The sequence below is a fragment of the Mrakia frigida genome (genome assembly GCF_051309035.1).
Source record: "Mrakia frigida strain ATCC 22029 unplaced genomic scaffold BDY24scaffold_3, whole genome shotgun sequence".
Taxonomy (NCBI): Eukaryota; Fungi; Basidiomycota; class Tremellomycetes; order Cystofilobasidiales; family Mrakiaceae; genus Mrakia; species Mrakia frigida.
In genome coordinates, this window is record NW_027481278.1 from 408,807 (window position 1) to 433,422 (window position 24,616).

General features: G+C 53.8%; 9 protein-coding genes across 9 annotated transcripts; 4 read left to right on the forward strand and 5 right to left on the reverse strand.

The window, feature by feature from the left end:
• Positions 1-1,458: 1,458 nt before the first annotated feature.
• BDY24DRAFT_376684 (substrate-binding domain-containing protein) lies at positions 1,459-3,201 on the reverse strand. The gene is made up of 10 exons (XM_076638686.1): positions 3,103-3,201; positions 2,899-3,018; positions 2,732-2,820; positions 2,575-2,659; positions 2,484-2,493; positions 2,339-2,414; positions 2,201-2,259; positions 2,111-2,121; positions 1,671-1,991; positions 1,459-1,560 (listed from the first exon to the last, which is right to left on the reverse strand). The coding sequence occupies exons 1-10, from the start codon at positions 3,141-3,143 to the stop codon at positions 1,479-1,481; spliced, it is 894 nt and encodes a 297-aa protein (XP_076500265.1). The 5' UTR covers positions 3,144-3,201; the 3' UTR covers positions 1,459-1,478.
• Positions 3,202-3,588: 387 nt separating this feature from the next.
• BDY24DRAFT_438209 (major facilitator superfamily domain-containing protein) lies at positions 3,589-7,108 on the reverse strand (the record flags this gene model as incomplete). The annotated part of the gene is made up of 19 exons (XM_076644341.1): positions 3,589-3,785; positions 3,912-4,011; positions 4,111-4,175; positions 4,263-4,388; positions 4,549-4,672; positions 4,752-4,827; positions 4,905-4,950; positions 5,113-5,305; positions 5,391-5,502; positions 5,582-5,641; positions 5,762-5,803; positions 5,878-5,952; positions 6,035-6,155; positions 6,234-6,277; positions 6,345-6,389; positions 6,449-6,471; positions 6,557-6,595; positions 6,744-6,760; positions 6,844-7,108. The coding sequence occupies 19 exons, from the start codon at positions 7,106-7,108 to the stop codon at positions 3,589-3,591; spliced, it is 1,770 nt and encodes a 589-aa protein (XP_076500266.1).
• Positions 7,109-7,565: 457 nt separating this feature from the next.
• BDY24DRAFT_432851 (uncharacterized protein) lies at positions 7,566-9,988 on the forward strand. Its single transcript, XM_076644097.1, has 12 exons — positions 7,566-7,853; positions 7,969-8,051; positions 8,123-8,212; positions 8,284-8,350; positions 8,427-8,530; positions 8,590-8,676; positions 8,757-8,871; positions 8,942-9,020; positions 9,094-9,200; positions 9,266-9,378; positions 9,450-9,810; positions 9,942-9,988. The coding sequence occupies exons 1-12, from the start codon at positions 7,781-7,783 to the stop codon at positions 9,950-9,952; spliced, it is 1,290 nt and encodes a 429-aa protein (XP_076500267.1). The 5' UTR covers positions 7,566-7,780; the 3' UTR covers positions 9,953-9,988.
• Positions 9,989-10,000: 12 nt separating this feature from the next.
• BDY24DRAFT_376689 (NUDIX hydrolase) lies at positions 10,001-11,842 on the reverse strand. Its single transcript, XM_076638687.1, has 6 exons — positions 11,598-11,842; positions 11,390-11,491; positions 11,202-11,274; positions 10,790-11,128; positions 10,554-10,628; positions 10,001-10,389 (listed from the first exon to the last, which is right to left on the reverse strand). Exons 1-6 carry the CDS (start codon positions 11,771-11,773, stop codon positions 10,219-10,221), a joined length of 936 nt encoding a protein of 311 aa, XP_076500268.1. The 5' UTR covers positions 11,774-11,842; the 3' UTR covers positions 10,001-10,218.
• Positions 11,821-13,448, forward strand: BDY24DRAFT_376690 (J domain-containing protein). Its single transcript, XM_076638688.1, has 8 exons — positions 11,821-12,030; positions 12,117-12,148; positions 12,259-12,376; positions 12,465-12,485; positions 12,575-12,780; positions 12,880-12,983; positions 13,080-13,096; positions 13,217-13,448. Exons 1-8 carry the CDS (start codon positions 11,935-11,937, stop codon positions 13,280-13,282), a joined length of 660 nt encoding a protein of 219 aa, XP_076500269.1. The 5' UTR covers positions 11,821-11,934; the 3' UTR covers positions 13,283-13,448.
• BDY24DRAFT_426420 (annexin) lies at positions 13,403-15,884 on the forward strand. Its single transcript, XM_076644041.1, has 9 exons — positions 13,403-13,960; positions 14,050-14,142; positions 14,221-14,334; positions 14,419-14,489; positions 14,557-14,641; positions 14,722-14,844; positions 14,921-15,162; positions 15,238-15,364; positions 15,444-15,884. Exons 1-9 carry the CDS (start codon positions 13,883-13,885, stop codon positions 15,468-15,470), a joined length of 960 nt encoding a protein of 319 aa, XP_076500270.1. The 5' UTR covers positions 13,403-13,882; the 3' UTR covers positions 15,471-15,884.
• Positions 15,885-16,458: 574 nt separating this feature from the next.
• On the reverse strand, positions 16,459-18,265 carry BDY24DRAFT_376696 (DUF4112 domain-containing protein). The gene is made up of 9 exons (XM_076638689.1): positions 18,114-18,265; positions 17,946-18,040; positions 17,796-17,845; positions 17,600-17,630; positions 17,379-17,498; positions 17,239-17,301; positions 17,095-17,151; positions 16,975-17,001; positions 16,459-16,905 (listed from the first exon to the last, which is right to left on the reverse strand). Exons 1-9 carry the CDS (start codon positions 18,186-18,188, stop codon positions 16,641-16,643), a joined length of 783 nt encoding a protein of 260 aa, XP_076500271.1. The 5' UTR covers positions 18,189-18,265; the 3' UTR covers positions 16,459-16,640.
• A 110-nt stretch (positions 18,266-18,375) lies between these two features.
• Positions 18,376-20,836, reverse strand: BDY24DRAFT_159854 (uncharacterized protein). The gene is made up of 9 exons (XM_076636167.1): positions 20,565-20,836; positions 20,278-20,399; positions 20,093-20,206; positions 19,819-20,012; positions 19,663-19,739; positions 19,107-19,570; positions 18,944-19,009; positions 18,717-18,861; positions 18,376-18,632 (listed from the first exon to the last, which is right to left on the reverse strand). The coding sequence occupies exons 1-9, from the start codon at positions 20,737-20,739 to the stop codon at positions 18,460-18,462; spliced, it is 1,530 nt and encodes a 509-aa protein (XP_076500272.1). The 5' UTR covers positions 20,740-20,836; the 3' UTR covers positions 18,376-18,459.
• Positions 20,837-21,473: 637 nt separating this feature from the next.
• Positions 21,474-24,063, forward strand: BDY24DRAFT_368255 (P-loop containing nucleoside triphosphate hydrolase protein; the record flags this gene model as incomplete). Its single annotated transcript, XM_076638018.1, has 5 exons — positions 21,474-21,515; positions 21,601-21,915; positions 21,980-22,162; positions 22,241-22,386; positions 22,455-24,063. 5 exons carry the CDS (start codon positions 21,474-21,476, stop codon positions 24,061-24,063), a joined length of 2,295 nt encoding a protein of 764 aa, XP_076500273.1.
• Between the last annotated feature and the right edge of the window lie 553 nt (positions 24,064-24,616).

Below are 24,616 nucleotides of genomic sequence, written 5' to 3' on the forward strand. Positions count from 1 at the left end.
ATGGTCAACGAAGGGATCATCGATGTGGCTATAAGGTAGTGGGGACGAGAGAGGAGGGAGGGAAAAGCTAGAGCGAGGAGAAGGTGCTCAGCAAAGTCGAGTCGTCTTCCCAAAGGAAGTCGACCGTCGTCACTGAGCCGAAGAAGGAAAGAAGGATTTCCTCGACCGGGTGGGAGCGACGTGGGTTGCTCGTGATGATCTTGAGGAGTTGACGACATCGGAGAAGAGTTGAAGGAGAGGAGAGAGAGAAGGTGCGGAAGCTGAAGACGCGAACGAAGAAAGAGGAGAACAAAACAAGTCAGCACTTCCGTCTCTCGAATCACAACAGGAACAAAAGATGTGGGCGATGGGGTGCGAGGTCTCAGACATCCAAGGAAGTATGTACCCTCATTCGTTCCTACCCGTCGTCCAAACTGGACGACCCTCCACAGGACTCCCATCAAACCCATCACGCGCCATCAAGATCCTCTTCTCTCGAGAGAGGCAAGAACCGAGGCGGCCCTCGACCGACGAAGGGGTTCGAAACCAATCTTCGATCAAGGGAGACAACGAGGAGAGAGTCCTAAGCCAGAGGAAGTGCGTAGGGTAGCCTTCCGTGAGGATGGACTCGAGCTTGCAGGCAAGAGGAACGTAGGGAGGAAACTGCGAAGTTTATGTAGGAATTACATTGGTTGCATCTTTGGAAAGGTGGGTGTGGGTGGTGGTGGTGGTAGTGTGAAGGGGAGGAAGAGGAAGCTCACCTGAAGAGAGGGAAGGAAGGAGACGAACGAGCTCAGCAGATTTGAAGGAGGAGGGCGAGGGCTGAATCGTTTTGAAGCTGTCTGTCTTTGGAGAACGCAACGAAAACGGAGAAGAGAAAGAGAGTCAGTAAAGATGCTCTTCGTCTACAGCAGGTTGGTAACAAAGAAGGAAGGGTGATGGTGAAGAAATGAATCAGACAAAACGAGGCTGGCAAGCCCCAAAAGTGATGGATCGGAAAGAAAAACGAGTTCTCCTTCCTCCCCGCGGGAGGCGGCGAAGCCTCCCAGCTCTGTCGTCTCGGCATGGTCGATAGGACGGGGAGAGAAATAAAAATTGAAGTCATCATGTTGAGGAGAAGGTGAGGAGGGGGGTGGGTTGGGCGAGGGAGGGAGGGGAGGGGAGAGCTGGCGAGGGAAGGAGAGGGGAGAGAAGAACTCACGAGTTCTGGTAGAAGTGGAAGAAGGGAGGGAGAAAAGAAGGAAGAAAGAGAGAAGGTTTCAAAGAAGTGAGCAAGGAAGGGAAGAGGAGGAGGGGGAGAGGGAGATGGTGGGTGGGAGGAAGGAAGGAAAGGAAACTATTTTTCGAGCTTGATTTCAAGGGTCAGTTCACAGCCGTGCTCACACGACTGATTTCTGCTGGGACGTTTGTTTCTGTCCTCGATGGGTCGAAGAGGATACGTGCGAGGACCTTCAAGTTCGCGCTGACGTAAAAAAATGCTCTCAAGAAAGTCGAGATCATCAATCGAGCGAAACGACGATCTCTCCCTCGACGACCCATCCTCCTGCAGGAGCCTTGACGACGCCAGCCTTCTCGAGAGTGCTGAAGCAAGACAGATGGGGAAATAACAGGGGTCAGCTTGGTTCTATCCTTCCGTCGAGCTCGGGTCGCCTCTGAAGAACTCGAAGAAAAGAAGACGAAAAACGACTCACGCAAGCGTCTTCCTGACCATCTCCTCGTCCATTCCCTCCAGCTTGCTGAAGTACCCAACAGTCCCCAGCCAAGCCTTCACATCCTCTTCCGGGTATCCGAACTCTTTCATCACGAAATCGACGTCGTCCTTCTCCCTCTTCTCGGGTGAATCAAACTCGACGACCTTCGCTTCGAGCGACGAGAGGAAGGTTCGAAGGGTGGCTTTGGCGTCGGGAGAGCTGGAGAGGAAAGAGGTGGAGGCTGCGATAGCCCAAGAGGGCCAGGGAGTAGGGACGGAGCCGATGAAACGAACTTCGTTGAGGTAGGGCTTGGTGGTGTACCTGAAGGAGGGACGACGCGACGAGAGAAGAGAGGAGGACGGAAAAGGGCAGAGAAGAAGCGGTCAGCAGGCCACTCCGGAAGACGTGTTGACTAAAGGGTACTTGAGAAGGGTACGCACCATTCCCACATCTGCAGAGTGAGGTTCAAAAGGCAAAGGGAAAGGAAGTGAGCTCGAGGACGCGGAAACCAGAGGACGAGAAGGACTCACGAAGTAAGCGCTGCTTCCGTCGTTGACCGATTCACGAAGTCTTTTGAAAGTTTCGCAGACTAGAACATGGCCCAAATTCGAAGCGAGGATAGATCAGCGGTGATAAAAGGAGAGACAGCAAGATGAAGTTGGACGCACTCTCAACTTCGGCCTCCTCAACCTGTCCAGCAGCAGACACCCAGCCTTGCTGATCAGCCATGACTTTGGCCATCACCTGAGAGTAGAAGCGAGGCAGTCAGCTTACATTCGATGGAAGGGAAAGGGAAGAAAGAGAGAGACGAACCTGAGAACCGCTGCAGACGGCGAACCCCGTCGAAGCTGGTCAGCTACGAGCTTGATTGAGCTTTTCACACTCGAGGAGGAATGATACTGACCTTCCGATTCTAGAAATACCAGCTTTCTGGCCTCTGAGATCCTGAATGGAGTTGAACTTGGTGTCGAGTCCTGTTATGACCGCCCCTTCAAGAGGAGAAGAAGGGAGGCCAGCTTCAGCTCTTGCTTCCCTCAAGCTCAACGATGCAGACGACTCACAGTTAAGAGGAGTCTTGACGTAAGATCCAATCATCTTGTAAGCCTTCGAGCCTTTGACGATTCCAGCGATAAGAGACTCGGTGAGGGCACTGAGGGGCAAGAGGGAGGAAAGGCGGACGAGTGAGCGGTTCCCCTTGCGAGAGAGCTCGAGAAAAGACGATACGAACATAGAGACGTCGATCTCGTTGGCTGTGAGACGAGCGATCATCTCACCAGTTCCTGCAGGACAGGGAACGACGGTGAAGGTCTTCCCTCCATCGATAGCGGCGAGCTGCAAGAGCGGAGAACTGGAAGGAAGGAGGAGAGATGGTTGAGCTCGGTTCAGGTTTCGAGAAGAGCTCTGGAGTAAGAGAGGAAAGATTTTCGCTCACCTGAAGTGCTCAGGGACGTAGCCTACTCTGATGGGAGCCATTTGTGAGCAAAAGAGAGAAGTTGGAAAAGTCGGAAAGGAAGGAGAGTGGTGGTTTTGGATCGACCTCGAAAACAGCAGCTCAACTCTTTCCCTCCTCTCTCCCATCTTCCTCAGCAACGAGGTTTCGTCGACAAGGAGCACCTTCTAGTTTCCCTCACGAGCCTCTTCGTTTCATCGCCGGACCTCAGATCACTCTTTGCTTTTCGTTCCTTCAAACTCTCGACAAGGCCTCCCTGTTTCCTTACCCTCTCCTCCTCGTCGCCTCGCTTCCTTTTCCCTCTCCTCCCGATGGATATCAATCGAAACACTCTGAACTTCGCAGACAGCCTAACCAAAAACATTTCTAAGAAGCGAAACTCGTAAACTATCCGAAGCGACAAAAATGACCCCCTGCAAACCGCGTCCTCATCTCCCTCTCCTCCTCTTCCACTCCATCGTCGACCGCCTAAACCACCGTCCTGTTCCTCTTCTCGTCAAGCGGCGAAGGAGCGACGAGATCCAAATCCTTCTCCGAGTCCTCTTCGCCACTCGAAGTTCGGTCGTTCTCGTTGTCGGCCAGGATTTCGTCGTCGTCGCGAGAGTCTTGCAGTCGACGTTTCTTGTCTCGGTTGACGAACCAGAGAACGAGACCGACCCAGAAGACTGGGAGGAGAAGATGACCCAACAGAAGAGGGATGAGATTAGGATGGGGAGAGGTTGGGGATGGAGAAAACGATCGAAAGGGATGGGAGGACGAGACTCGAGAGACGCAAAAGAATGAGGACTTACGTTCGATAGTAGAGAGAGATATGGACCATGCATGTCCTTTTCGAGCTTTTGGGAACTCCGAGGTTTTCCAGATGAAGTTGGGAGCGACAGCTTGGATGACCTGGGGGAAAAAAGGAGAGGAGGGAAGAAACGACGCGTCGAGATGATCAGTCCTCGCCGTCGAGCAGGAAAATGAGCGTGAAGAAAGGCGACGACGAACGTAGGCAAGATCGTTGGCAGCTCCGATAATGACGGCTCGAGACTCATTGTCGCCGCCAGTAATTTCTGGAAGAGGGAAGGAAGAGGGAAGAAAACAAACGCGCGTCAGAGCGAGAGCGACACGAAGAGAGAGAGAGAGAGAGAGAAACGTACCAGTGATCCAATTCATGACGAGAGCTCCAATCGAACCAGCAGCTGGAAGCAGGTAGTACAGACCTTGCCTGAGCTTGAAGTTGGTGTAGAGAGGAGTCGAGCGAAGGACGGCGTTGACGACGATGTCTGGACGACGAAGGAGGTTGTCGTCAGGCTGAGGTTTCCAAGCTTGAGTGTCTAACAACCCTCGAGGGCTCGATCCATCATTTCTTGAGGGTCGGTAGGGCTGGTTTGACGTGTACTTCTGGCGATGCGAAACGGAACGACGCAGAAGAAATGGACTCACTGAGCAGGGATCCAAAAAGAACGAAAGGATATCGCTTCCCCTTCAGAGGGCCGTCTGAAAGCCAAGCATAGAGCATGGAAAGGACCACGAAAACGGCCGTCCCGGGAAGGGGCCAGAGGTTGATCTTGAAAGAAGAAGGGAGGGGAAAAATTCGATTAGGGTCGTCGTTGTCGATGGAAGATCAACTGAGAGCAAGAACAAACCTGAGGAACGGAGAAGGAGACTCCTGGCACGGGAGCAAGATAGCCCTTCTTGGGATCGGCGTTGAAGGACTTGAGCCTGAAGAGTTGGAGGGAGAAGTGTAGAGGATCAGTCGCGTCGCTTCGTTTCAATCGACGGAAGAGCTCGAAGCTCACCAGAAACCAAAGGGACTCTGAGCGATAGCGTTGTTGTAGAGCATATCTGTTCACAGAAGGAGCGAGATATTATCAGCCTTCCTATCTCGCAGGCGATAAGAGAGGGCGAGATCGAGGACGAACACTGTAAGACGAGACGCATTGTTACGACTTACGGGTCAGTCGATCGGAAGGACGAAGACAGACAAGCTCGTGCAACAAGACGCACCATAGGAGGAAGGATCCAGAGTTTCCAGGAAAGGAGAAGGTCTTTGACCTGGAGCGGGAAGGGGTAAACCGTCTAGTGAGCCTCGTGGACAGAAGTGCGAGATGTTGGTTCCTGAGCTCACCTTCGCTTTGGTCCAAGGCTGAGCCTCCTTCCGACCGATAGCCTTCATCCGAACAGCAGCCAGATCGATGTCCTGAGAGTCCAAGGCGAGAGAAACGGAGAGAAAGGCGATCAGCAAGGGACGCGGAGGCAGAAGCTCGAAAGAACTCAAGCCTCACCTTCTGTGAGAGCCAAAACGTCGGCTTTGCGTTCCAGGGCAGCCCAGGCAGGAAGATGAAACCGAGAATGGCGATGGGAATGGTGATGATCGCGTCGATGATGAAGATCCATCTTCGTACGGAGGAAGAAAAGCCGAGTCAGGACGCGCTCGACTTCGAGGCCGTTGAGAAGAGAGAAGAGAGGGACTTACCTCCATCCCTCGAGCCCATGGACTCCGTCGAGGTTTTTGTAGGCTCCAGTTTGAATGAATCTGAAGATCGATATGGGTCGTCAGCGCCGAACATAACCAAGAAAGGAGACGAACGCGAACGAGGAAAGGAAGACGACTACGTCGACGCCGGCTGGACCAATGATCAGAACCGCTACTCACCCGGAGAACATGCCACCGAGAGCGCCAGAAACGTAGAAGATGCTAAACAGTTGAAGAGACGACACCGTCAGTACAGAAGGAAAGAGGAAGACGACGCGTCTGGAACTCGTGCTCACCTCGTTCGTTTCGCCAACTCCCTCGGAGTGTAGTAAGAGCCCAAAAGGTAATGGCAGGCTGGATAAAATCCACTCCTGTAAATGCCAGAGAGAGAGAGAAAGTCAGTTCAGTCACATCCTCGAGTCGCTCGACGCGTCGGGATCCGACTCGACTCACTCAGCCAGACCCACGAGGAAACGAATAGCATAGAGGGTCTTCATGTCCTTGACCGAGTACGTCGCTAGTGTCAGGATACCCCAAACAAACTCGAGTGTTGGAATGACATATCGAGGGTTGACTGAGGAAAAAAGAAGAAGTCGAGTTCAGCGTCTGCTTCTTCTTCTCGAGCTGAGAGTGATCTTCAGCTCCAGCTCACCTTTAGTGAGAAGGATTAGGATGGGCAGCTGGCCGATGACGTATCTGTATGAAAGCGGATGAACACGATGAGACGAAGGGGAGGAGAGGAGGTCGAGCTCAGACGACTGACCCAGTCGTCCAGAGCGACGATGCCGTTACGAGCTCGTTCCCGTACCTGAGAAAAACATGAGGGTCAGGTCGAGAAAATATCACTTTGAAGGGAGTAAGGCGTACATATTCAGATCCTCTTTCATCCCCTGAAAAGAAACGAAAGAGAGAGAGCGCGGGTCAGCCCGCGTGTGAGAGTGAAAGGCTGGACTTGTGAGAAGGAAAAGGACGAACCGACAAGAACGCATTGTTGATATTGGTCTGGTCGAGGTTCTGTTAATCGAAGACGATGGGAGGTCAGTAGAGCGCCCAAACTTCCTCTCTCCGTCGCGTCCCCCGCTCTCTACGCGCAACCTCGTCGTGTCCCTCCGAGTTCCACGCGAAGAAAAGCAGCCCAACGGCGAGAAGAAAGAGGACCTACCTTGATAAAGTATCCGACTGTGTGTAGAGCAAAAGGAACGGCGTGAGTGAAGGAACGAGAGGAGAGGAGTTCCAGACGACGACTCGACGCGGAGACTCACGAGAAGCAAAGACGAGAAGGGAAGTATCGAGCTTGAGGAGAAGACGTCGCTCCTCCATTCCCAAGTCTGCAGTATCCCATAACCATCCAAGTATACTCTGCTTCTGTTTTGTCTGATCCGTGTATTCTACGTTGTCGACAACGATCTCAGTCGAGCCGGCGTCGAGGCCTGGAGCGACCTTCCTTTCCTCGTCGAAGTGAGCGATTGGGTCCAAAGAGAGGATCTCCTGGTTGCGAGAGGAGTCTTGTTGAGCCTGGGTGGACATGACGAGAAGGAGAAGGGAGGGAAGATCTGGTTGAGGAAGAAAAAGCAAAAGGTTCGTCGAGCGATTGACTCTTTTCCCTCTGCATACGCTCCGTTCGAACGAGCCAAGACTTCGAACAAGATCACGACAGAAGAGGAGCGGAAGGTTTATAAACAGGTACCAAGGACAGCAGAGTCGGAAAACGGCGCGATCTGCGAGCGATAAAGGCGAGGGAAGGAGGAGGGAAGGCGTGCGTCGAGCCCTCCGCTGTCGTCTTGTCGGTCTCCTTCTAAACGCCGACCATGAGCATGGAAAGATCATATCCTCAGCACAGAGATGAGAGAATTGTAAAACAGGACGTGGAAGAATCAGCTCTGAAAATCGAAGGTGGAAGGTGGAGCAGAGAAGCAAAAGAGAAGGGAGGAGAGGTGAGCTCAGCGCCCGTCACTTTTTTTCGACCAAACACGTTTCATTTGCCCGTTCTTATCTTCAAGACGACATCAACCGCCTTGTGGACTCTTTCTGGCTCATGTCTACCCCTTCGCTGCTGACTGAGTCGAACGTCGGCCTTCTGCGTTCATACAAAAGGGCTTCAGCCCTCGCTGAAAGGAAGAGGATCCATCAAACTTCGACCGTTCCCGTCTTCCTTCTCCCCATCCCCTTCCCTTTGCCTTCCTCCTCCCCTCCTTCGGAATGACTTCCTCCTCGCAAATCTACGGTACCTCCGAGCATCCTTATTCGACCCTTCCAGAGACCAAAAAAGATCGTGAGTCCTTCTCTTATTCGAATCTGAGCAGACCGCTCTTCCGCCGATCCCATCTCCCTTCTTCGGGCTGACTCCCCTGCTGCTTCTCTTCCTTCGACCTTTCTCTCTCTTTCAGTCCCTTGGGCTGATTTGGTAGCTTTGGATCTTTCTCTCTTTGACCAACCCGGAGGAAAAGAGACTCTCGCTAAGCAACTCAAGGTTAGTCCGTACTCTTTTGCGTTGCCCTCCTCTCTCTGACCCTCTCGTCCCTTTTCTCTGCTTTCACATAGACGGCGGTGCACGATGTCGGTTTCTTTTACGTCGTCAACTTCGGAATCTCCCAGGAGCGCGTAGACAAGCAGTTTGCGATCGGGAAAGAAGTAAGTCCGGCGTGTCGTCTTCCCTCCCTCCAATTTCTGCCTCTCTGACCTCTCGGATCTCCCTTCTCTAGGTCTTCGACCTTCCCTTCGCTGAGAAGGAGCCATTCGCCGCCGATCACGCGAACGGAGGTTACAACGGTGAGTTTCCGTCGAAGAAAGGAATAACGAGACCGTTCTGACCTGCGTCGCGTCGACTCCTCTCCTCCTTCGACAGGCTATACTGGACGAGAGCTCAACCATTTCAAGAACCAAAACACCGACGGCTTCCAGAGAAACAGCAACATCGAAGTATGGAACGCACCCAAAGTCAGTCTATCGGTTCGTCCATCCAAAACAAGCCCTGGCTGACGCTCCCTCTCTCGTTCTCTTCTCCTCAGTTCATCCCTGAGTTCGATGAATGGCACGCAGCTCACAGGCCTGCACCCGTCGCTGCGAACTGGGACGAAATTCAACAATTTGGGAAGGTGAGTCGCCCTTCGCGAGGGGTGAACCGTGATCGGAATCGGCGCTGACAAGCGTCCCCTTCTCTGCTCTCTCGCTCCAGGACGTCCACGATCAAGTCGTCAAGAAGCTTCTCGTAATCTTCGCCCACGTACTGGAGCTCGATGACAAGGAGTACTTCGTCAAGCGACATGAATACGATGTTCAGAGCGAGGATCGTGAGTCTTCCGTTCCACAGTTGCCAGTTCTCCTCTCGTTCAATTGAGCTGACTCTTTTCTTCCTCGCAGACCTTCGATACATGAAGTACAAGGTCAGATCTGAAAAGGAGAACGACAAGGCCAACGGGTTGTACACTGGAGGACACACGTTGAGTCACTGTCGAAGTCTGATCAACCGCGACGCGTCCTGACTTCTCTTTCCCTTTGCCTCGATGTCAAAGCGACCTTGGATCCATCACCCTTCTCTTCCGACAGCCCGTTGTTGGTCTTCAAGTTCTCGCTCACGATGGAACGTGGCACTTCGTTAAACCGCTTCCTGGTTCCATCAGTGAGTCTCACTAAACTCTCGAGTCCCCTTTCCTAGCCTGACCGCCCGCTGTCGTTTCGTTCCAGCCGTGAACATCGCCGACACTCTTCAGATCCTCTCAGGAACTTACCTCAAGTCCTCGGTTCACCGAGTCATCGCTCCTCAGCAAGATCAAGCTCAACTCGACCGATTGGGAGTCGTGAGTCTTCTTCTCCTCGAATCGAAGTTTCGCCAAAGTCTCAAACTGATCATTTCTTTCTCTCTCAACAGCTCTACTTCGTTCGACCCAACAACCAAGTTCTCGTTGAGGCTGTCAAGAACTCTCCAGTTCTCCTCGCTTCCGGCAGCTACGAGAAGGTCAAGGACGAGGCTTGGAGAAGGAGCCCATCACCGTTCAGAGTTCGTCTCTCTTCTCTCTCTCTCTCTCTCTCTCCAAGGATTACTCGAGCTGACAACACCCTCCCTCCTACCCCCTCTTCTCCCGCTCGAGCAGCCTGGGTCAAAGCACGACAAGCTTCACTCTTCTCGAAGGAGAACCAGGAGCGGTACACCAAACTCATGGACAAATCTGTCCCCGCTGGAACCGAGAAGAAAGAGCTCTCTCACATCGTTGCTGGGATTCCCGTCAAATGTGAGTCATTTCACTACTCCCTGCTTCGGCGCCCACCTTTGTGGCGGGAAGGGGTTGGGCTGGCTGAAGTCGTCTGCTTTCGACGCGTCGTCGATTCGAAGCTGACGCCTTTTCTCTCGCTTCTCCTCCAGACTGGGCGTAAACTGGTTTCCTGATTGCCCCGCTTCATCTACGTTGTACATTTTTGCTTCTCGGTTTATCTGTATCGATCTCGATGGTTTCTTTCATTTTCCCACGCGTCTAGTTGTCTTTCGAAAGTTCAACTTCACAACGTCCTTCGCAACTCCCCCCACGCTCAAAGCCCTAAAATTCTCTCCTTCAAGCTAGAGATTGATCGGTTAAGATTGTGCGTCATCTGTAGATCAACGAATCACGTCCCGACCCAACTCGACTTTGATCCCTCCGTCTCTAATGCTGCACCGCACTCTCTCTAATCTTCCTCCTTTCCTCCCACCCTTCCTCTAGGCTCTCGTTCACACAGAAGTCGATGGCGAGGTCCCAGGTGGTGCGGTCTTGACCGGGAGGGAAGCGAGAGAAACCGATCGGAGGATGAGCGAAGGCGAGGGAGGCGGTTTCGATCTGGTAGAAGAGATGGTATGGGATGGAGATTCCGAGGGGAGATGGGAACGTTGCGGTGGAGACAGAATAAAAGAAGAGGGGAGAGAGCTGATCAACGGGTGAGTCGAGCCCGACGGAAGAGGAGAAAGACGAAGAGAGAGAGAGAGAGAGGGGATGGAACTTACGAGGATGTCCGAAGTAAGACCTTTGATGGGCGTCGAGGTGGTTCGGAAACGATGCATCCTGTAGAGCGTATCCGCCTGAGATGGAAATATTAAGAGAGGTGAAGAAAGGAAAGGGGACAAGAGAAGAAACGCGTCGCGTCGAAGGTCAGCTCCGAAGTTCACCCTTCGTCCTCGTCTTCGCGTCGATCGTCTCCGTTAAGACCACTCTGGAGCACAACGCATGAAGTTAGACATACCTTCCATTCGGTATCAGTCGTCGAGTAAACGTCCTCGGTGTACAGCCAATCGTCCCCGCCCTTCGTGCTCAACTTCCCGTCCTCCAGCCCTTCCCCTGTCGCGCCCAGAGCCTTAGGCCAGTATCCAATGTTAAGACAGCTCTCCAGAGGAACCTCCCAGATGTGATCGACTTCGTCCGGTGACGCTACGAGCGCGTCAATGAGGTGAGGAGATGCGACGAAGACGAGAGACGCGTGGACGACCAAACCGAACTTGGACAGGAACGGTTGGAGGGAGGGTAGTGTGTGGACGAGGGGATGGGATGGAGGTAGAAGACACTCTTCGTGAGCTTCTCGGCGCTGAGATAGAGGAGGAAGAAGAAGAAGTAAGCTTCAGAACGTCGACGACGAGGAACCTGGCAGAAAAACAAACCGCTGTGAACTCGAACGAAGGGTCTGTAGGATCCATCTTTCCCCCTGGAAGAGCTGTCTGACCTGGGTGACTCCTAGACGCAAGGAAAAAAGAAGCCAGAATAGAAGGGAAGGCAGAAAAGTGAGGTCAGATCTCGACGGCTCACCCTCCTCTCGATTCTTTGGGGGAAGAGCTCGAGATTGACCCACCTGAGATTTTTAGATCTCGTTGTGAGCAAGACTCTGAGACCAGGAGACTCTGATCTTTCGAACAAAGCTACGAGAACACCTGCTCGTTTGACCTTCCCGAATCTGAGAGACGGATGAGGGCGAAGGGAGGGAGGGAGGTCGAGTCGAGCCGAGTCAGCTCGTGCGAGCTAGAGGAGGGACGGGACTGAGACAACGTGTCGAGACTTACTCTTCTCGAATTGGTGGAGGAGTGTATGCTGCCAAGTTGAGGATTCCCTGTCGAGCTTCGGGTGAGAGTTGAGCGAGGAGGGAGGCAGGGGGGTTGGTTGGGGAAGGACCAGGCGTGGAGGGGTGCGAAGCTGGTGGAGTCAAAGGGAGCGAGGAGTTGGGTTCCAGTGGAGACATAGTGGGTCGGGAGAAGGTCTAGAGATGAAGTCGTTCTACGTATATATTTGCTGAGGGGGTCGTCGGCGTTGAGGGCAACAAGAAGGAGGAGGTCGATTTCGAGTTTCACCTCAAACGACCAGCAGCTCCCCTTTCTTTCCTTCCAGGTTTCAAAAAGCAAGATGGCTTCGTCTTCTACAGCTTCTGGATCCTCTGCTGCTCACATCACCGATCGAGATGTCGCTATAGAAGCCAACAACTTCATGAAGGAGCTCGAGGTCAGCTCAGTCTTCGATCCTTCATCCCCTTCCCAAGCTCGAGCTCGAGCTCACCACCTTTGTTCCTTCTTTACTTCGTCTTTCAGGTCGAACGAATCATCAAGTCCTTCAAGCTCAAGTCAGTAGAGCACTCTATCCACGGCTCCTAAACTCCAAGTCGAAGCCTGGTCTACAGGCGAGCTCAACTCCAAAAGCTGACCTTCAACTCCTCCTCCTCCCTCCTCCCAGTCCTTACGACGTTCTCGACCTCCCCTTCGACGTCTCAGAAAGCGAAATCAAGAAGCAGTACCGGAAGAAGTCACTCATGATCCATCCAGATAAGTTCAAGCACGAGAGAGGTGTAGAGGTAAGTCGTTTCTCCCTCCGCCCCTCTTTCTCGAGTCGAAGCTCACCTCAGTCCTCCTCGCCCCTCCCCCTTCTTCTCTTCTCACCAGGCGTTCGACTGGCTCAAGAAGGTTCGCAGTCTCCCTCTACTACCGCTTCTTTGCCTCTCTGTGCTCCTAGCTGATCTGTCGTCTCGTCTTTGCCTCGTATCTACCCTCAGGCCGAAGGAAGTCTGTCCACTCCCGAGTCTCGTACCTCCCTCGACGAAGTCATCCTTTTCGCTCGTCGGACCCTCTTCAAAGCATTCACTCCTCCGTTACCCAACACTACTCTCGACTCGGATCCTGCGCTACCGGGAGATTGGAGGCTGAGAGTGCTCAAGGAGGTCAGGGACATCTTGATCGACGAGGAGGTCGCGAGGAGGAAGTGAGTCGTCTCTTCGTGGGCTCGAGTGCTTGTGAGACAGAGATAGAGAGGGAAATCCTGACAGAGTATTTCTCTTTGGTTTGCCCTTGCCTGCATCAGAGCCATCAAGATGACGCTGGCGAACGAGGGACTGGAAGCTCAGAAGAAGGACGAGGAGATCAACGCGAGGAAGAGGAAGAAGGAGGCTGAGAAGAACTGGGAGGGTGAGTACCAGTCTCCTTAGCGCTCATCTGAATACGTTGGGCTTCTCTTTCCTGAAACTGACGATCTCTCTCTCTTTCGCCGCCTGCTTCCTCCAGAGAACCGAGACGCGAGAGTGAGTGGATCTTCTCTTCGTCCCTCGCATTCTGTCGAGCTTTCTCCTCCTCTGTCACTGTCTTCGATCTCTCTTCGCTGACATCACATCCTTCTCTCTCCATCTCACCGTCCTTTCCAGGTCAGCGACTGGCGTTCCTTCTCGTCGAAACCTAAGAAGAAGTCCAAATCGAACGTCCTCGGTTGAGCGAGCAAGCTCCTCTCATATCTTCGCTATAATTTTCGCTGTACCACCATGCTTTCCTTGCTCTGCTGCTGCTCTCTCTTATGAACCTCATGCCATCATTTTTTCTCGACGCGTCTCGGCATGAGCTCGGCTGCCTCGTCACCTCTCCCTTCCGAAACTCGAACAGCCTCCCTCCAACCTTTGTTCGTTCAACCCTAAACTCTCACTCTCTTACGACGATGTCTTGGAACAATCAGCAGCCTCAGCAGCCTTACTACCCTCCCTACCAAGGTGGACCTCCTCAGCCTCAATACAATCAACCCCCTCAGCAAGGAGGATGGAACGGAGGACCTCCTCCGAGTTCGTCGAGCTCGCTTCCCTCCTCTCCTTCCTTCCCGTCTTCTGACTCTCCATCCATCGTTCCTCCCCTCAGATCAATACGGTGCTCCTTCTCCTCAGCAGCAGCAGTACGGACAACAACCCTCTTACCCTCAACAGCAACAACAAGGCTACCCTCAACAACAGCAGCAGCAGCATCAGCAATACCCTCCTCAGCAGCAACAGCAGCAGCCTGCCGGAGGCTTGTGGTATCTGGGAACCGAAATCGTCCCTCTTGAAGGGATGGGACTTGCTATGCCCTATCCTCCTCAGAACTACAACCCTCAGTTCGACGCTGATCGGATCAGGAAAGCGACAAAAGTACTTGCAAACGTCAACCCCTTCCGCCCTTCCCGCTCGAGCTCACCTCCTTCCTCCTTCCTTCCCCTCCCGTTGTCCTCTTTTCTTAGGGATTCGGGACCGACGAGAAGGCCATGATTGCTGTTCTAGCTCCTCTTACAGCTCCTCAGATGCACGTTCTCGGGAAGTCTTTCGAGGCTCAGGTTAGTAGTGATGGAACTCTCGCGGGAGGGCTGAGGGCTGAGGGCTGACCTTCCTTTCTTTCTCTCCTCTCTCCAAAGGTCGGACGAACGCTCATCGACGTTGTAGAGAAGGAGACGAAGGGAGACTTCGAGTTCGCTCTTCGGGGGCTGGTGCTCGGTCCTCTGGGTTGGGATCTTTGGTTGATGGACAGAGTGAGTCGTCGAGGAGCGGAGGGAGGGAGAGGAGAGGCGAGCAGATTTGCTGACTCGTTCGCTCGACGCGTTGGTATATTACAGGCGTGCAAAGGCTTTGGAACCCATGAGGATCTGCTTACGGAGCTTCTTATGACTCGTACCAACCTGGAGATGTGCGTATCGTCTTCGTTCGCGTCGAGCGACGCTGACTCTCCTCCCTCCCTCCTTTTCCGTACACAGCCACACTCTCAAACAAGCCTACAAGGCTCTTCTCGGATCAGATGTGACGAATCTCGTGAAGGGTGAACTCTCGTCGAAGACTGAGGTCAGTCGTACTGCTCGGACCTGTTCGAAAAAACGCGTCCGATCGACTGACGCTCAAGCTCTCTCTTCTTCTTCTCGCAGCGAATCTTCCTCATGGCTCTCGCCGGTCAACGTGATGAGAGTGGATTTATTAATCAGCAGCAGGTCACCAACGACGTAAATGATCTCTACAAGGGAGGGGCTGGAAGGATGGGAACCGATGAGGTGAGCTTCCCTCTGACCTCTCGTCTTGAGTCCTTCCTTTCGTCCAAACTGACTTCTTCCCCCTCCCCATTCAAAGATCAAACTCGCCTCGGTATTGATCACTCGATCTCCTCCTCACCTTGCTGCTGTTTCTCGAGAGTACCACTCCAAGCACGGCAAATCTCTCTCCCAAGCCATCGACAGCGAGTTCGGCGGCCACATGAAGGATGCTCTCCTCTACATCGCGGAGGCTGCTGAGCGGGATGGTCAGGGAGTCGACCGAGATGCGATCATGATTGAGAGGGCTATGGCTGGTATGGGAACAAAGGATGAGAGACTGTGAGCCTTTTCACGACGCGTCGGAGAAGACGGAAACGAGCGCTGACCTGTCCCTCTCTTCCTTTTTGTCTGTAGGACCTGGCGAATTATTCGAGGACACTGGGACAAGCCTAGATGGGCTGCTGTCAAGGCTGCTTACCAGAGGATGTACGGGAAGTCGATGGCTTCGCGTGTGAAGGGAGAGACGACGGGTGATCTCGAGGTTCGTCCTCTCTTCTCTCATCGTGCGCTCGTTCGTTCATTCTGCCGTCGACTGATCGTGTCTTCCTTCTCTTCTACAGAACATTCTCGTCGCCGTCATCGGTTAATCTTATCAACTAGCTAGACTCGCTCGGTTCTACATCGCAGTAATGGTTTCTTCTCTCCCTGCTTCTCGATACGACTCCTTCTTGGATCTAGGCTCTTCTTGGACTGCCTGCTTGTTACCCTGGTGCACACTTTCAAATCTCAATACTTTACGAGTGGAATTCGCTTCCCAGGTCGTAAGGAAGATAGATCAATATAAAGAAAAGGAAACAACGAGCTGAACGAAATCGACTTTCCTCTTCTCCCTCCTTTCTTCCTCTCGACGACCACATCCCTCTTCCATTCATCATGTCCTCTCCTCCTCCTTCTTCCGCTCAGGCTGCCTTCTTCACCGAGGAATACCAAAGCCTTCATCAACTCCTCCTGAATCATCTCTCCGAGGAGGATGCGTTCCCTTCTCCTGTTCCGTTCATTTGGAGTCCCATGCCCGAGAAGCCTGCAGACGGACAGGCCGTCGAACCCAACGAGAGGCACGGATGGTCTGTCGGTCAGTTTCAGTCCCTCCCTCTCGGGCTCGAATCTACAGCTGGAAGCTGATCCATTTGTTATCCCTCTTGTGCCTTCTTCTTCTTCCAGATTTCGGCGTCGTTCGAGTCGACTACGACGCGTCGATCTCAGCTCAAGATCGAGACCTTGGGCTTTACCCAGCTCCGTGCATCATGTTCTTCCAAACGGCTAGGATCCCCCTCGCTTCTCTCTACCGTCCTTACGGTCTCAGAAAGGAGAAGACCTACTTCGGATCCGAGGACGAGGAGGAGTACGATTTCTGAAGGAAGGTTCGAAGGGAGACGCGGCGCGTTCGTCGACGATTGAGGTTGAGATTCTTTTCTGTTTGTCTCTATGATAATGACCACGACCCAAAAGACTGTCCGCGGCTACCGAAAGTCTCGCTAGTATGACCCGAACGAACACCAAAGAGCCTTCGACGGCGCGTCTTTCATTTCCGTCGAGCTCAAATTGAGCCAGAGCATACGAGAGCAAGTTCGTGAGGTCGTCAAAAATGAAGTAAAGGCAGGAGGATACGCGTGGTGAGCTTAGTAAGGACGTAAGTGATAACTGTTCCGAGATTAAAGTGAAGAAAGGCAAAGAGAAAGGGGAACGAGACGAGACCTGGACGAGAATCGAGAAAACGAGCGTGTGCGATGCTAAGCTGAACTTCCCTTCCCTACAATCTATCTCTTCACCTGCTTCTGAGCCATTGTCGACGATCCTCCCCTCCCAACCGCTCCCATCTCGACCGCTCTCCCTCCCTCGACTCTCGAGGGAGTCGCCGTCGACGTCGTTCCGTTATGCTTCTTCCCACCCCACCAGCTCCTCCCTTCCTTCTCGATCTTCTCTCCAGGTTCGGCACCCGCTCCAGGTCGAATCACGTCTCGATCAGCTTTGTTGGCGGGTTTAAGAGGGGATTGGGAGGCGAGGTATTCTTGTCCTCGGATGCTGAGGGAGAGAAGAAAGAATGAGGAAGTCAGACGAGGTTCGAGCCGATCAAGAAAGATCAGGACGGACCTGAGGAATTCTTCGAGAAGAAGAGCGCTATGGAAGGGAGAGGATCGAAAGTCAGCGGCGAGAAACACGACGCGTCGTCAGATTGAATCAACGTCGGCAGAAGGAGAAGGCAGCACTCACTTCCTCGAGTTGGTCTTGAACACAGCTCCAGCAACATCTCCAGCGAAAGGAACCATCCTGGTAGAGTAGAAGACCAAACAGAAAGAGGTGGAGGAGTCAACAAACGAAGGACGAGAAAGGACGAAGACCAAACGCGGAACTAACCCCATTCCGAAGGAAGCAAGGTTGTTTGCCGTCATCTGAGCAAGAAGCCAAGGAGGAATATCTCTGTGGGAGTGAAGTGAGTAGACGGTCAGCTCGAAGGTCAAAACAAAAACAAAGAGAGAAAGGAGGCGAGGACGCACGCTTGTTGAGATTTCCTCACGATGAGGATGTGGTTGAGGAGGAGACCGGTGATGTCTCCAGCGACCGGAACCAAATTGACCACGAAAGAGTACCCGACCTTGAACCCCAAGATGTTGAACCTGAATCAGAAGAGAAATGAAGACAAGAGGACGCGTCGTGAGCGATCAGCAGTCGGCGGCGACGTCGAGAGAAAAGAGAGAAAGGAAGAGGGCAGGCTCACCCCTTCTCCATAGTCCTAGCTCTCTTCAGTACTGATATCGAGCAGATGAGGAGCGGAGTGGCCATGACAGAGGGCGGAGGAAGCGACGGTTAAAAGAGGGGAGGAACGTCAGCGGTGCGAGCTCAACTTCTCGTACACCCTCTTCTTCCTGCTCGCCTCTTCGAGAGTGCCCACCCATAAAAAATTCTAGACATACCCTTCCTCAAGATCTTCTGATCCCGCTTACTCAAGCCAGCGGGAAGCTTCCTGCGACGAGAAAAGGAGCAAAGAGCAACGGACGATGAGCTCACGACTTTCTCCTTCCTTCCTCCTCCCTCGAGCTCGCTCGTCTCTCCTTTGGACTCACCTCTTTACCAGCTTCACCCTTCCCTTACTATCCAGAATCTCCTCGTACACAGGATCCCTAGGAGTGTACTGAGCGAGGTGTTCTTTGAAGAGTTTCTGCGAGCGAGGGAGAGGGAGGGAAGGTCCGCTCAGCCTGAGCTGAAAGGGAAGGAAAGGAGCACTCTCTCACCTCAGCTTGTTTGCCTCCGACTTTGTTGAGGAGGTAGTATCCAGCTTTGGCCTTGGCGGAAGACTTCTGAGGCATGGTGTAGTTTGAGAAGGTTGTGGGTGGGAGGAGAGCAGGAAGAAGGGAGGAGGAGGTGTGCGGTTTCGGATTTCGACTGATGACGAGGTTATCAGGGGAAGGGAGGAAGGAGAATTTTCGCTCTCGCTGTGGAGATTTATCTACGTCTCAAGTTGAAGTGCTAGAAGAGCTTTCAGATCGCGAAGAGAGTGAAACGAAAGTCTCCATGGTAGAAATCGCCACGCAAAAACCAAACAACAAGATCGAACCCAACGTCCCAAACGAACGAACGTTAACCCCACTTGAAGTTGAACTGCTGTCCTCCTCCTCCACCCTGCTGCTGATGGAAGAAGTGCTGGAAGGGATCTCCTCCTCCCGAGTGGTGCTGGAACGGCGATCCTCCTCCTCCGTGTCCGTTCGACTGATCGTTCGGGTCGTCGCCGTTGTCGAAGCGTTGTTTCAGTTCTGGCGGAGTCGACGCGAAACAAGAAGGGATGATCAGCAGGACGATTGGGAGCGGAAGGAGACATAGAAGAGAAAGAGACGGACCAGGGTTGGAAAGGACCTCGTAGGCTTCGTTGAGAGCAGCCATCTTCGCTTCCGATCCTCCCTTGTCGGGATGAGCCTTCTTGGCTGCTTGACGATAAGCTCGCTTGATGGTTCTAGCGTCGGCATCACGAGAGACTCCGATGATCTGAGAAAATGAAACGAAGAAGAGGAAGGAAGTCAGCGATGCGTCGAGACGGAGAAAGAACGAGGCAGGAGAAGAGACGCGCCTTGTAGTAGTCTTTCGCCTTCGACTGTTTCAGCAGACGCTGAGCCTTCTGGAGACGGTTCGCCACCTGTTGGATCGACAGAGAAAGATACGAAGGTCAGTAGTTGCGCCGAGGGCGAGCTCGAAAAGAAAAGAGAAGAACGGAACGGAACGACGCGACTCACATCCTGACTCGACCTCCCCGAAGCCTCAAAAGCCCTATCAAACACTCTCACCGCCTCCTCCCAGTTCTCATCCTTCATCATCTTCTCTCCTCTCCCTACCAACCCATCCACATCCTCCGGGCTCATCTTCAGCGTCTCCTCGCAAAACTCCTCAGCCTTCTTCGGCTGATCGATCTGAACGTATGCCTTGCACGCTGCCGACCAAAGTCTCCTTCTAGGTTCACTCTTGATCTTGGCATCGGGAGGGAGGTACTGAGAGTAGGCGTCGATGGCTTCGTCGAAGGAGGTGAGGAGAGGGAGAAGGATCTTGAGGAGAGGACGCCAGGAGGTTCCGGCGGAGAGGAAGTTGTTGGCTTGGACGATGGATTTGGAGAGGGATTTGAGGAGCTTGAACGCTTTCTTGCAGGAGGGAGAGTCCGGATCATAGTGGAGGCACTGCTTGAGTTGAGGAAGGGTACCGCCGGCTGTTGGGGAGAGCGAAGAAAAGAAAGAGGGGGACGCGAGCAGGTGAGTCGGGAAGTCGAGAACGGACGAAGAGCAGGAGGGCAGAACGTACACTCTTGAAGGAAAAAAGAGAGCGTAGCGACCTTGATGGCGAGTTCTGGCGATGAAGGATTCAACGCGGCCAGCCGACTGAGGTTTTCAGAACGAAGGGAGGAAAGGTCAGCTCTGAACGAGGGAAGATGGACGAACACGAAGCCCAAGAACTCACGTCAAGTCCCCAACCCCATCCTCGATATCTCCCTTCGCCAAGAAGCACCCAGCTCTCAGTTCCCTCGCCTCGACACAGTTGGGACTAGTTTCCAGGACGGTCGTCGAGGTTGAGATGCAGGCGTCGTGGTGCTTCTGTTTGGACGACTTTCGGGCTGATGCGAGAGAGACTTCGGCTCCTTTGATGGAAGTGAGCTGTAGAGAGGCCAGAATAGGTGAGAAAGAGTCAGATGCGGAGTGCTGAAGACTGAAAAGCGAGGAGGGTTGAGACGAACCATCGCTGTCGCCGTGGGATCAGAAGGGGAGGACTTGAGGAAGGCCTTGAGCGATTCCTGAGCCGAAGCGAAGGATCCGTCCTTGATGTGGATCTTGGCCTTCTCGAGATGAGCCTGTACGGTACAGAAGATGAACGAGAGTCAGCTCGGAGCTAGGATAGGGCGAAGAAGGTGGGACGACGGACCTTCGCGAAAGCAGGGTTGAGCTTCAAGATCGAGTCGAAGTCGTCGAGAGCTTGAGATGTTCGACCGATGGAGAGGTAGGCCGTAGCTCGCTTGTAGTGCGTAACGTAGTTGGGGTCGTGCTCTGTTAAGATAGGAAGCAATGAAGGTCAGTTCGAGATGGATCGTTTCAGCTTCGGAGGAAGGAGGAGGGAAGGCGAGCTCTGCCCTTCACCCCTTCCTCCCTTTCCCTCCCCCTTCCTCCCTTCCTTGAACCGAATCAAGCTTCCAAGACATAACGAGGACGTACCTAGGGCTTCTCCGAACGCCTTTGCTGCATCGCTGTAGGAACCCTGACCGAGCAACCGATTGGCTTCAGCGAGGAAGGGAGCAGCTTCCTCGACGGTTGCTTCGACTTGAACGGCGAGAAAGGGAGAGACGGCGAGGAGGAGAAGTGGTAAGAGCGATTGTGTGGGTAGGAGCATCTTGCTTGCCCTAGGATGAAAGAGGGGACTCTAGTTGGCGAAGAAAAGGGGAGAAGGCTGTTGGAGGTTGAGGGGGAGTTCGACGTGGCAGTCGAGCTCGTCGAGTCTTTCCCTTCCCTCTCCCTCGGTCCAGACCCTGGAAACGGATGAGATTTTGCTCGCATAGCTTTCGAGTTGATTTCGGAGAGAGATAGAGCATAGCTTGAATACTTCCGAGCTCGAAAAAATCCTGACGGTTTCTCGAGCCAAAATTCGATTTCGTTCGAGCTGACCTTTTTTCCTCCTTTACCTTCCTCCTTAACGCCAACAATCTCTCTCTCTCTCTCTCTCTCTCCGGATGTCGATCCTCTCACGCCACTCTACGATTCCTTCCTCCCTTCTCCACCTCACCTTCAACTCGTTGCAACATCGCCAACTCTCGCTCTCTCCGTTACGACCTTTTGGACTTCGAGGAGAATCGGATCGACCGAGTCCTTCAAGACGAGGAAGCTCAAGAGGAAGCAGCAGCTCTCGAGGTCGTCCATCAGCGAATTTCGGGCTCAGGGACGGAGAGGGAGGAGGAGGGGAAGATAGGCCATCTAGCTCTTCCTTCTCGAGAGGTTCTCCTTCGTCGAGAGGGGGGAGAGGAGGAGGAGGAGGAAGGGTCAGGGGAGGAGGTCCTCGTCGAAACGATGAGGCTGAAGCTAGGGAGCCGTTCGAGAGAGAGCTAGATCCTCCTCATCTGGCTGGTGACGATGTCTTTGATATGGGAGAAGATGCACCTTTCGCCAAGGTACGTTCGTCGAAGGAGGAGAAAGGAAGAAGAGCTGGCCGTGAGCTCGAGCTGAACGTTTCGCTTTCCTTATTTCTCTCACACTGCAGAACCGTCGAGGAGGTCGTCCTCCTCCCCCTCCTCGTCCAACTCGTCCTTTCCAATCCTCCTACATTCGACCCGACAACGGAGATGCTCCCCAATCCCGCTCCGAGCCCTACACTCATCCTCGAGATCGTCTCACAGCTACCGCAGGTCCCAGTCGGACGGGCAGAGGAGACGGAGGGATCCCTAGGTTCGAGTCCGAGGAGGACAAGGAGCAACGGATGAGGAAGGTGTACCAACGATCAGAACCTACGGGGAGGTACAAGATGCCTCAGGAAGTGTCGGCTTCGATGAGACAGGAGTTGTTCGACAAGACTGCAGTGAGTTTTCGATGGACCTTTCGGGTTTTCGACGCGTCTGACCTTTCTTTTTTCGCCGCCTCAGTCCTACGCTTCTGCGAGACCAGTCCCTCGACCGTCCTTCATCAACCCTCGACATCGTCCCGAGTTGACGGCCGAGCCACCCAAGACGGTGCAGTCCTTCGATTTCGCTGAGGAGGTTGCTCCTTCGTGGCAATCCCCCGAGTCGGAATCCGCGCCAGAGACGCCTGGAAGGGATCCTCTCCTGGTTCGTTCGCTCTTCTTTTTCACGCTTCTTTCCTTCGATGAGATCTTCGACTGAGCTTCTCGTCTCCCCTTTTCACAGAACCTCGGAATCCGTCCCATCATCGTCTCTCGTCTCAAGAGCCAGTTCCCCGAGGTCGTCGAACCGACCGCGTTCCAGACGGCTTTGATCCACGGGATCCTCAGTGGGAGAGACGTCGTTGCTAAAGAAGATACTGGAGAGGGAAAGTGAGTTATCTCAGTGTCCGCTTCTCTCGAAGAGTTCTCCAAGCTGACTCTCGCTCCCTTTCTTTCAGAACCTTCGCTCTCCTCCTCTCCCTCCTCTCCATCGAACGACCCGATCGCAAACGCTCCACCGTCCTCTTCATCGTCCCCTCCTCCACCCTCGCTCATCAAATCTACGAATGGGCCGTTCGTCTCATCCCTCTCAAATCCTCCATCCCCTCCACCGTCGGTCTCCTCCTTCGACCTTCCCTCCCTTCCTCCCCTTCCCTCGAACAACGACGCGACGCCCTCTTGGCCACCCCTCCTCACATCCTCATCGTCACTCCTACCGCTCTCGCAGCCCTCTCAGAGTACGACATCCACGCTCTCGCTCAGTACGTCAAGGTCATCGCCATCGACGAAGCCGATTCCCTCCTGTTCGTTCCCAGCGGGAAGGAGTCTTCTCGGAAACTCGCAGCGCTCAAGGAGAAACCTACTCGAACGGTCCTCCTCATGCGATCCCTCTTCACCCGAAAGGCGTCCATGAAACCTGCCGGTTCCGCCTCGTTCGTTCGGAAACCTCAGGTGATCCTCCTCTCGGCGACGCTCAGCAAATCCTTCCGTCACCACGTCACGGAGAGGGAGAAGTGGGTTCATCGAGGACTCGGAACGGTTCACATCCCTCACGATTCCCACGTCGGAGGAATGATGCCGAAGGTGCTTCTGGGACTGAGCGACGGGAGGGGCGGGGAGGGCAGGTTCAAGGGACAGGTTCAGCATCACGTCGTGGTCGTTTCGCCTAAAGGAGATCTTCGAAACCTCGAGTCGGAACCGATCTTGCCTCTGGAACCTGCTCTTCGACCTGCGGTGACGGCGGAAGGGAAGCCTGACACGGATGTTCAGCCTCATGTGGCGGAGGCGATAGCGGAACTGTGGGCTTTGGGGGAGGAGAAGGCTCAGTTGGAGGAGGAGAAGGAAGGAGGAGGAGGATGGACGACGACGGGTTCGAATCCGTCGAGAAGGAGAGCGACGCTGGTGGTAGTTCCCGAGGGAGTGAGAGCGACGCAGTTGGCGAAGGATCTGAGGGAGTTTGGGATGGACGCGAGAGGAATCGAGATGGATAACGATCAGGATCGATTGGAGGTCATGACTCGAACAGGAGGTCCTTCTTCTTCTTCTACCAAACCCAAACCCAAACCTCAACCCGACGACGACCTCCCACCCCCACCCCCACCCACCTCCCCTTCCTCCTTCACCTCCCCGATCTACATCTACTCTCCTTCCCAACTCCGAGGCATCGACATCCCCTCCCTCACCCAGATCCTCCTCCTCTCCAAAGCCTTCTCCACCGCTCCGGACTACATCCACCTCTCCGGTCGGGTCGGTCGGATGGGACGTTCCGGTCGAGTGATCACCCTCGTCGAAGGCGACCAGCAGGAAACCGAGCAGGACCGGGCCCTGAGAGCGGCTTCGTTGCTGGCGAGGGAGACGTTGGACGCGAAGCAGAGGACGAGGGAGACGTTCAGGAGGCAGGAGAAGGGTGGCGCGGTCGAAGGGGAGGTGTTGGTTCAGAGGGAGGAGTTGGGGAGTGGGAGGGTGCCGATGGTGAGGATCGAGAAGGGGGAGACGGAGAGGGTGGCGAGGATGTTGAACGAGAGGGTCGGGGGGGTGGAGGTGGAGAAGTTGGAGTATGTTAGGTAGACGATTTTCTTTACTTCTCGCTGGCTAGATTAGTCTAGTTTATTGTTTTGGGGGTTGGTCAGGAGAAGGAGGAGGAGGACGAGGACGAGATCTTTGTTGTTTTTTCTGATATTTTTACCGCTCCCTTCTCTTTGCTCATCGTGAGAGGCTTGGAAAACTTTGCGGTACACCGTTGAGGAGGGAGCTTCTCTTTCAAACGATCCGGAGTTCTTCGATGGAACAGAGAACAGAAGGTGAGCGTGAGAGTTGGGACCGGGAACGAGAACGACGCGTTCGGAACACCTTCCGCGTTTCTTGAAAGCTCTCGAGCCCACGCTATGTAGACGAACGAACGAAAAAGAGCTCCCCCATCCCTTGAGCCGTTGTTCGATCAAATACCTTTCGCTGGGTTTTTCGAACTGACGGGAAGAGAAGGAGAGAGAGAGAGAGAGAGACTTGGGAGGGAGATCAGCCCACGGAGACGCGTTCGATTCGAACAAGCTTCCTTGCTTTCTCTCTCTCTCGAGGCCGAGTCGACGACGAGAAGGGAGATCAAGAACGGCAGCAGGTCCTT

Bases quoted from the DNA above. Each gene is read 5' to 3' on its own strand.
- BDY24DRAFT_376696 (XM_076638689.1), bottom strand. From the start codon at position 18,188: ATGCCTCAGAAGTCTTCCGCCAAGGCCAAAGCTGGATACTACCTCCTC. The intron at 17,152-17,238 runs GTTAGTTCCGCG...CTACTCTACCAG, and splicing joins CTTGCTTCCTTCGGAATGGG to GATGGTTCCTTTCGCTGGAG. The intron at 16,906-16,974 runs GTCCGTCCTGAT...TCTCTCCCTCAG, and splicing joins CTTCTCGAAGAATTCCTCAG to CATCCGAGGACAAGAATACC.
- BDY24DRAFT_426420 (XM_076644041.1), top strand. From the start codon at position 13,883: ATGGGACTTGCTATGCCCTATCCTCCTCAGAACTACAACCCTCAGTTC. The intron at 14,143-14,220 runs GTTAGTAGTGAT...CTCTCTCCAAAG, and splicing joins GGAAGTCTTTCGAGGCTCAG to GTCGGACGAACGCTCATCGA. The intron at 14,490-14,556 runs GTGCGTATCGTC...TTCCGTACACAG, and splicing joins ACTCGTACCAACCTGGAGAT to CCACACTCTCAAACAAGCCT.
- BDY24DRAFT_376684 (XM_076638686.1), bottom strand. From the start codon at position 3,143: ATGGCTCCCATCAGAGTAGGCTACGTCCCTGAGCACTTCAG. The intron at 3,019-3,102 runs GTGAGCGAAAAT...CCTTCCTTCCAG, and splicing joins TACGTCCCTGAGCACTTCAG to TTCTCCGCTCTTGCAGCTCG. The intron at 2,260-2,338 runs GTGCGTCCAACT...GCCATGTTCTAG, and splicing joins TGAGGAGGCCGAAGTTGAGA to TCTGCGAAACTTTCAAAAGA.
- BDY24DRAFT_376690 (XM_076638688.1), top strand. From the start codon at position 11,935: ATGGCTTCGTCTTCTACAGCTTCTGGATCCTCTGCTGCTCACATCACC. The intron at 12,031-12,116 runs GTCAGCTCAGTC...TTCGTCTTTCAG, and splicing joins ACTTCATGAAGGAGCTCGAG to GTCGAACGAATCATCAAGTC. The intron at 12,377-12,464 runs GTAAGTCGTTTC...TCTTCTCACCAG, and splicing joins AGCACGAGAGAGGTGTAGAG to GCGTTCGACTGGCTCAAGAA.
- BDY24DRAFT_159854 (XM_076636167.1), bottom strand. From the start codon at position 20,739: ATGCTCCTACCCACACAATCGCTCTTACCACTTCTCCTCCTCGCCGTC. The intron at 20,013-20,092 runs GTTCGTCTCAAC...GCCTCTCTACAG, and splicing joins ATCCCACGGCGACAGCGATG to CTCACTTCCATCAAAGGAGC. The intron at 18,862-18,943 runs GCGCGTCTCTTC...TCATTTTCTCAG, and splicing joins AGGCGAAAGACTACTACAAG to ATCATCGGAGTCTCTCGTGA.
- BDY24DRAFT_432851 (XM_076644097.1), top strand. From the start codon at position 7,781: ATGACTTCCTCCTCGCAAATCTACGGTACCTCCGAGCATCCTTATTCG. The intron at 8,531-8,589 runs GTTCGTCCATCC...TCTTCTCCTCAG, and splicing joins CACCCAAAGTCAGTCTATCG to TTCATCCCTGAGTTCGATGA. The intron at 8,872-8,941 runs GTGAGTCTTCCG...TCTTCCTCGCAG, and splicing joins CGATGTTCAGAGCGAGGATC to ACCTTCGATACATGAAGTAC.
- BDY24DRAFT_376689 (XM_076638687.1), bottom strand. From the start codon at position 11,773: ATGTCTCCACTGGAACCCAACTCCTCGCTCCCTTTGACTCCACCAGCT. The intron at 11,492-11,597 runs GTAAGTCTCGAC...TCCGTCTCTCAG, and splicing joins CCTCCACCAATTCGAGAAGA to ATTCGGGAAGGTCAAACGAG. The intron at 11,275-11,389 runs GTGGGTCAATCT...CCTTGCGTCTAG, and splicing joins ACGAGATCTAAAAATCTCAG to GAGTCACCCAGGTCAGACAG.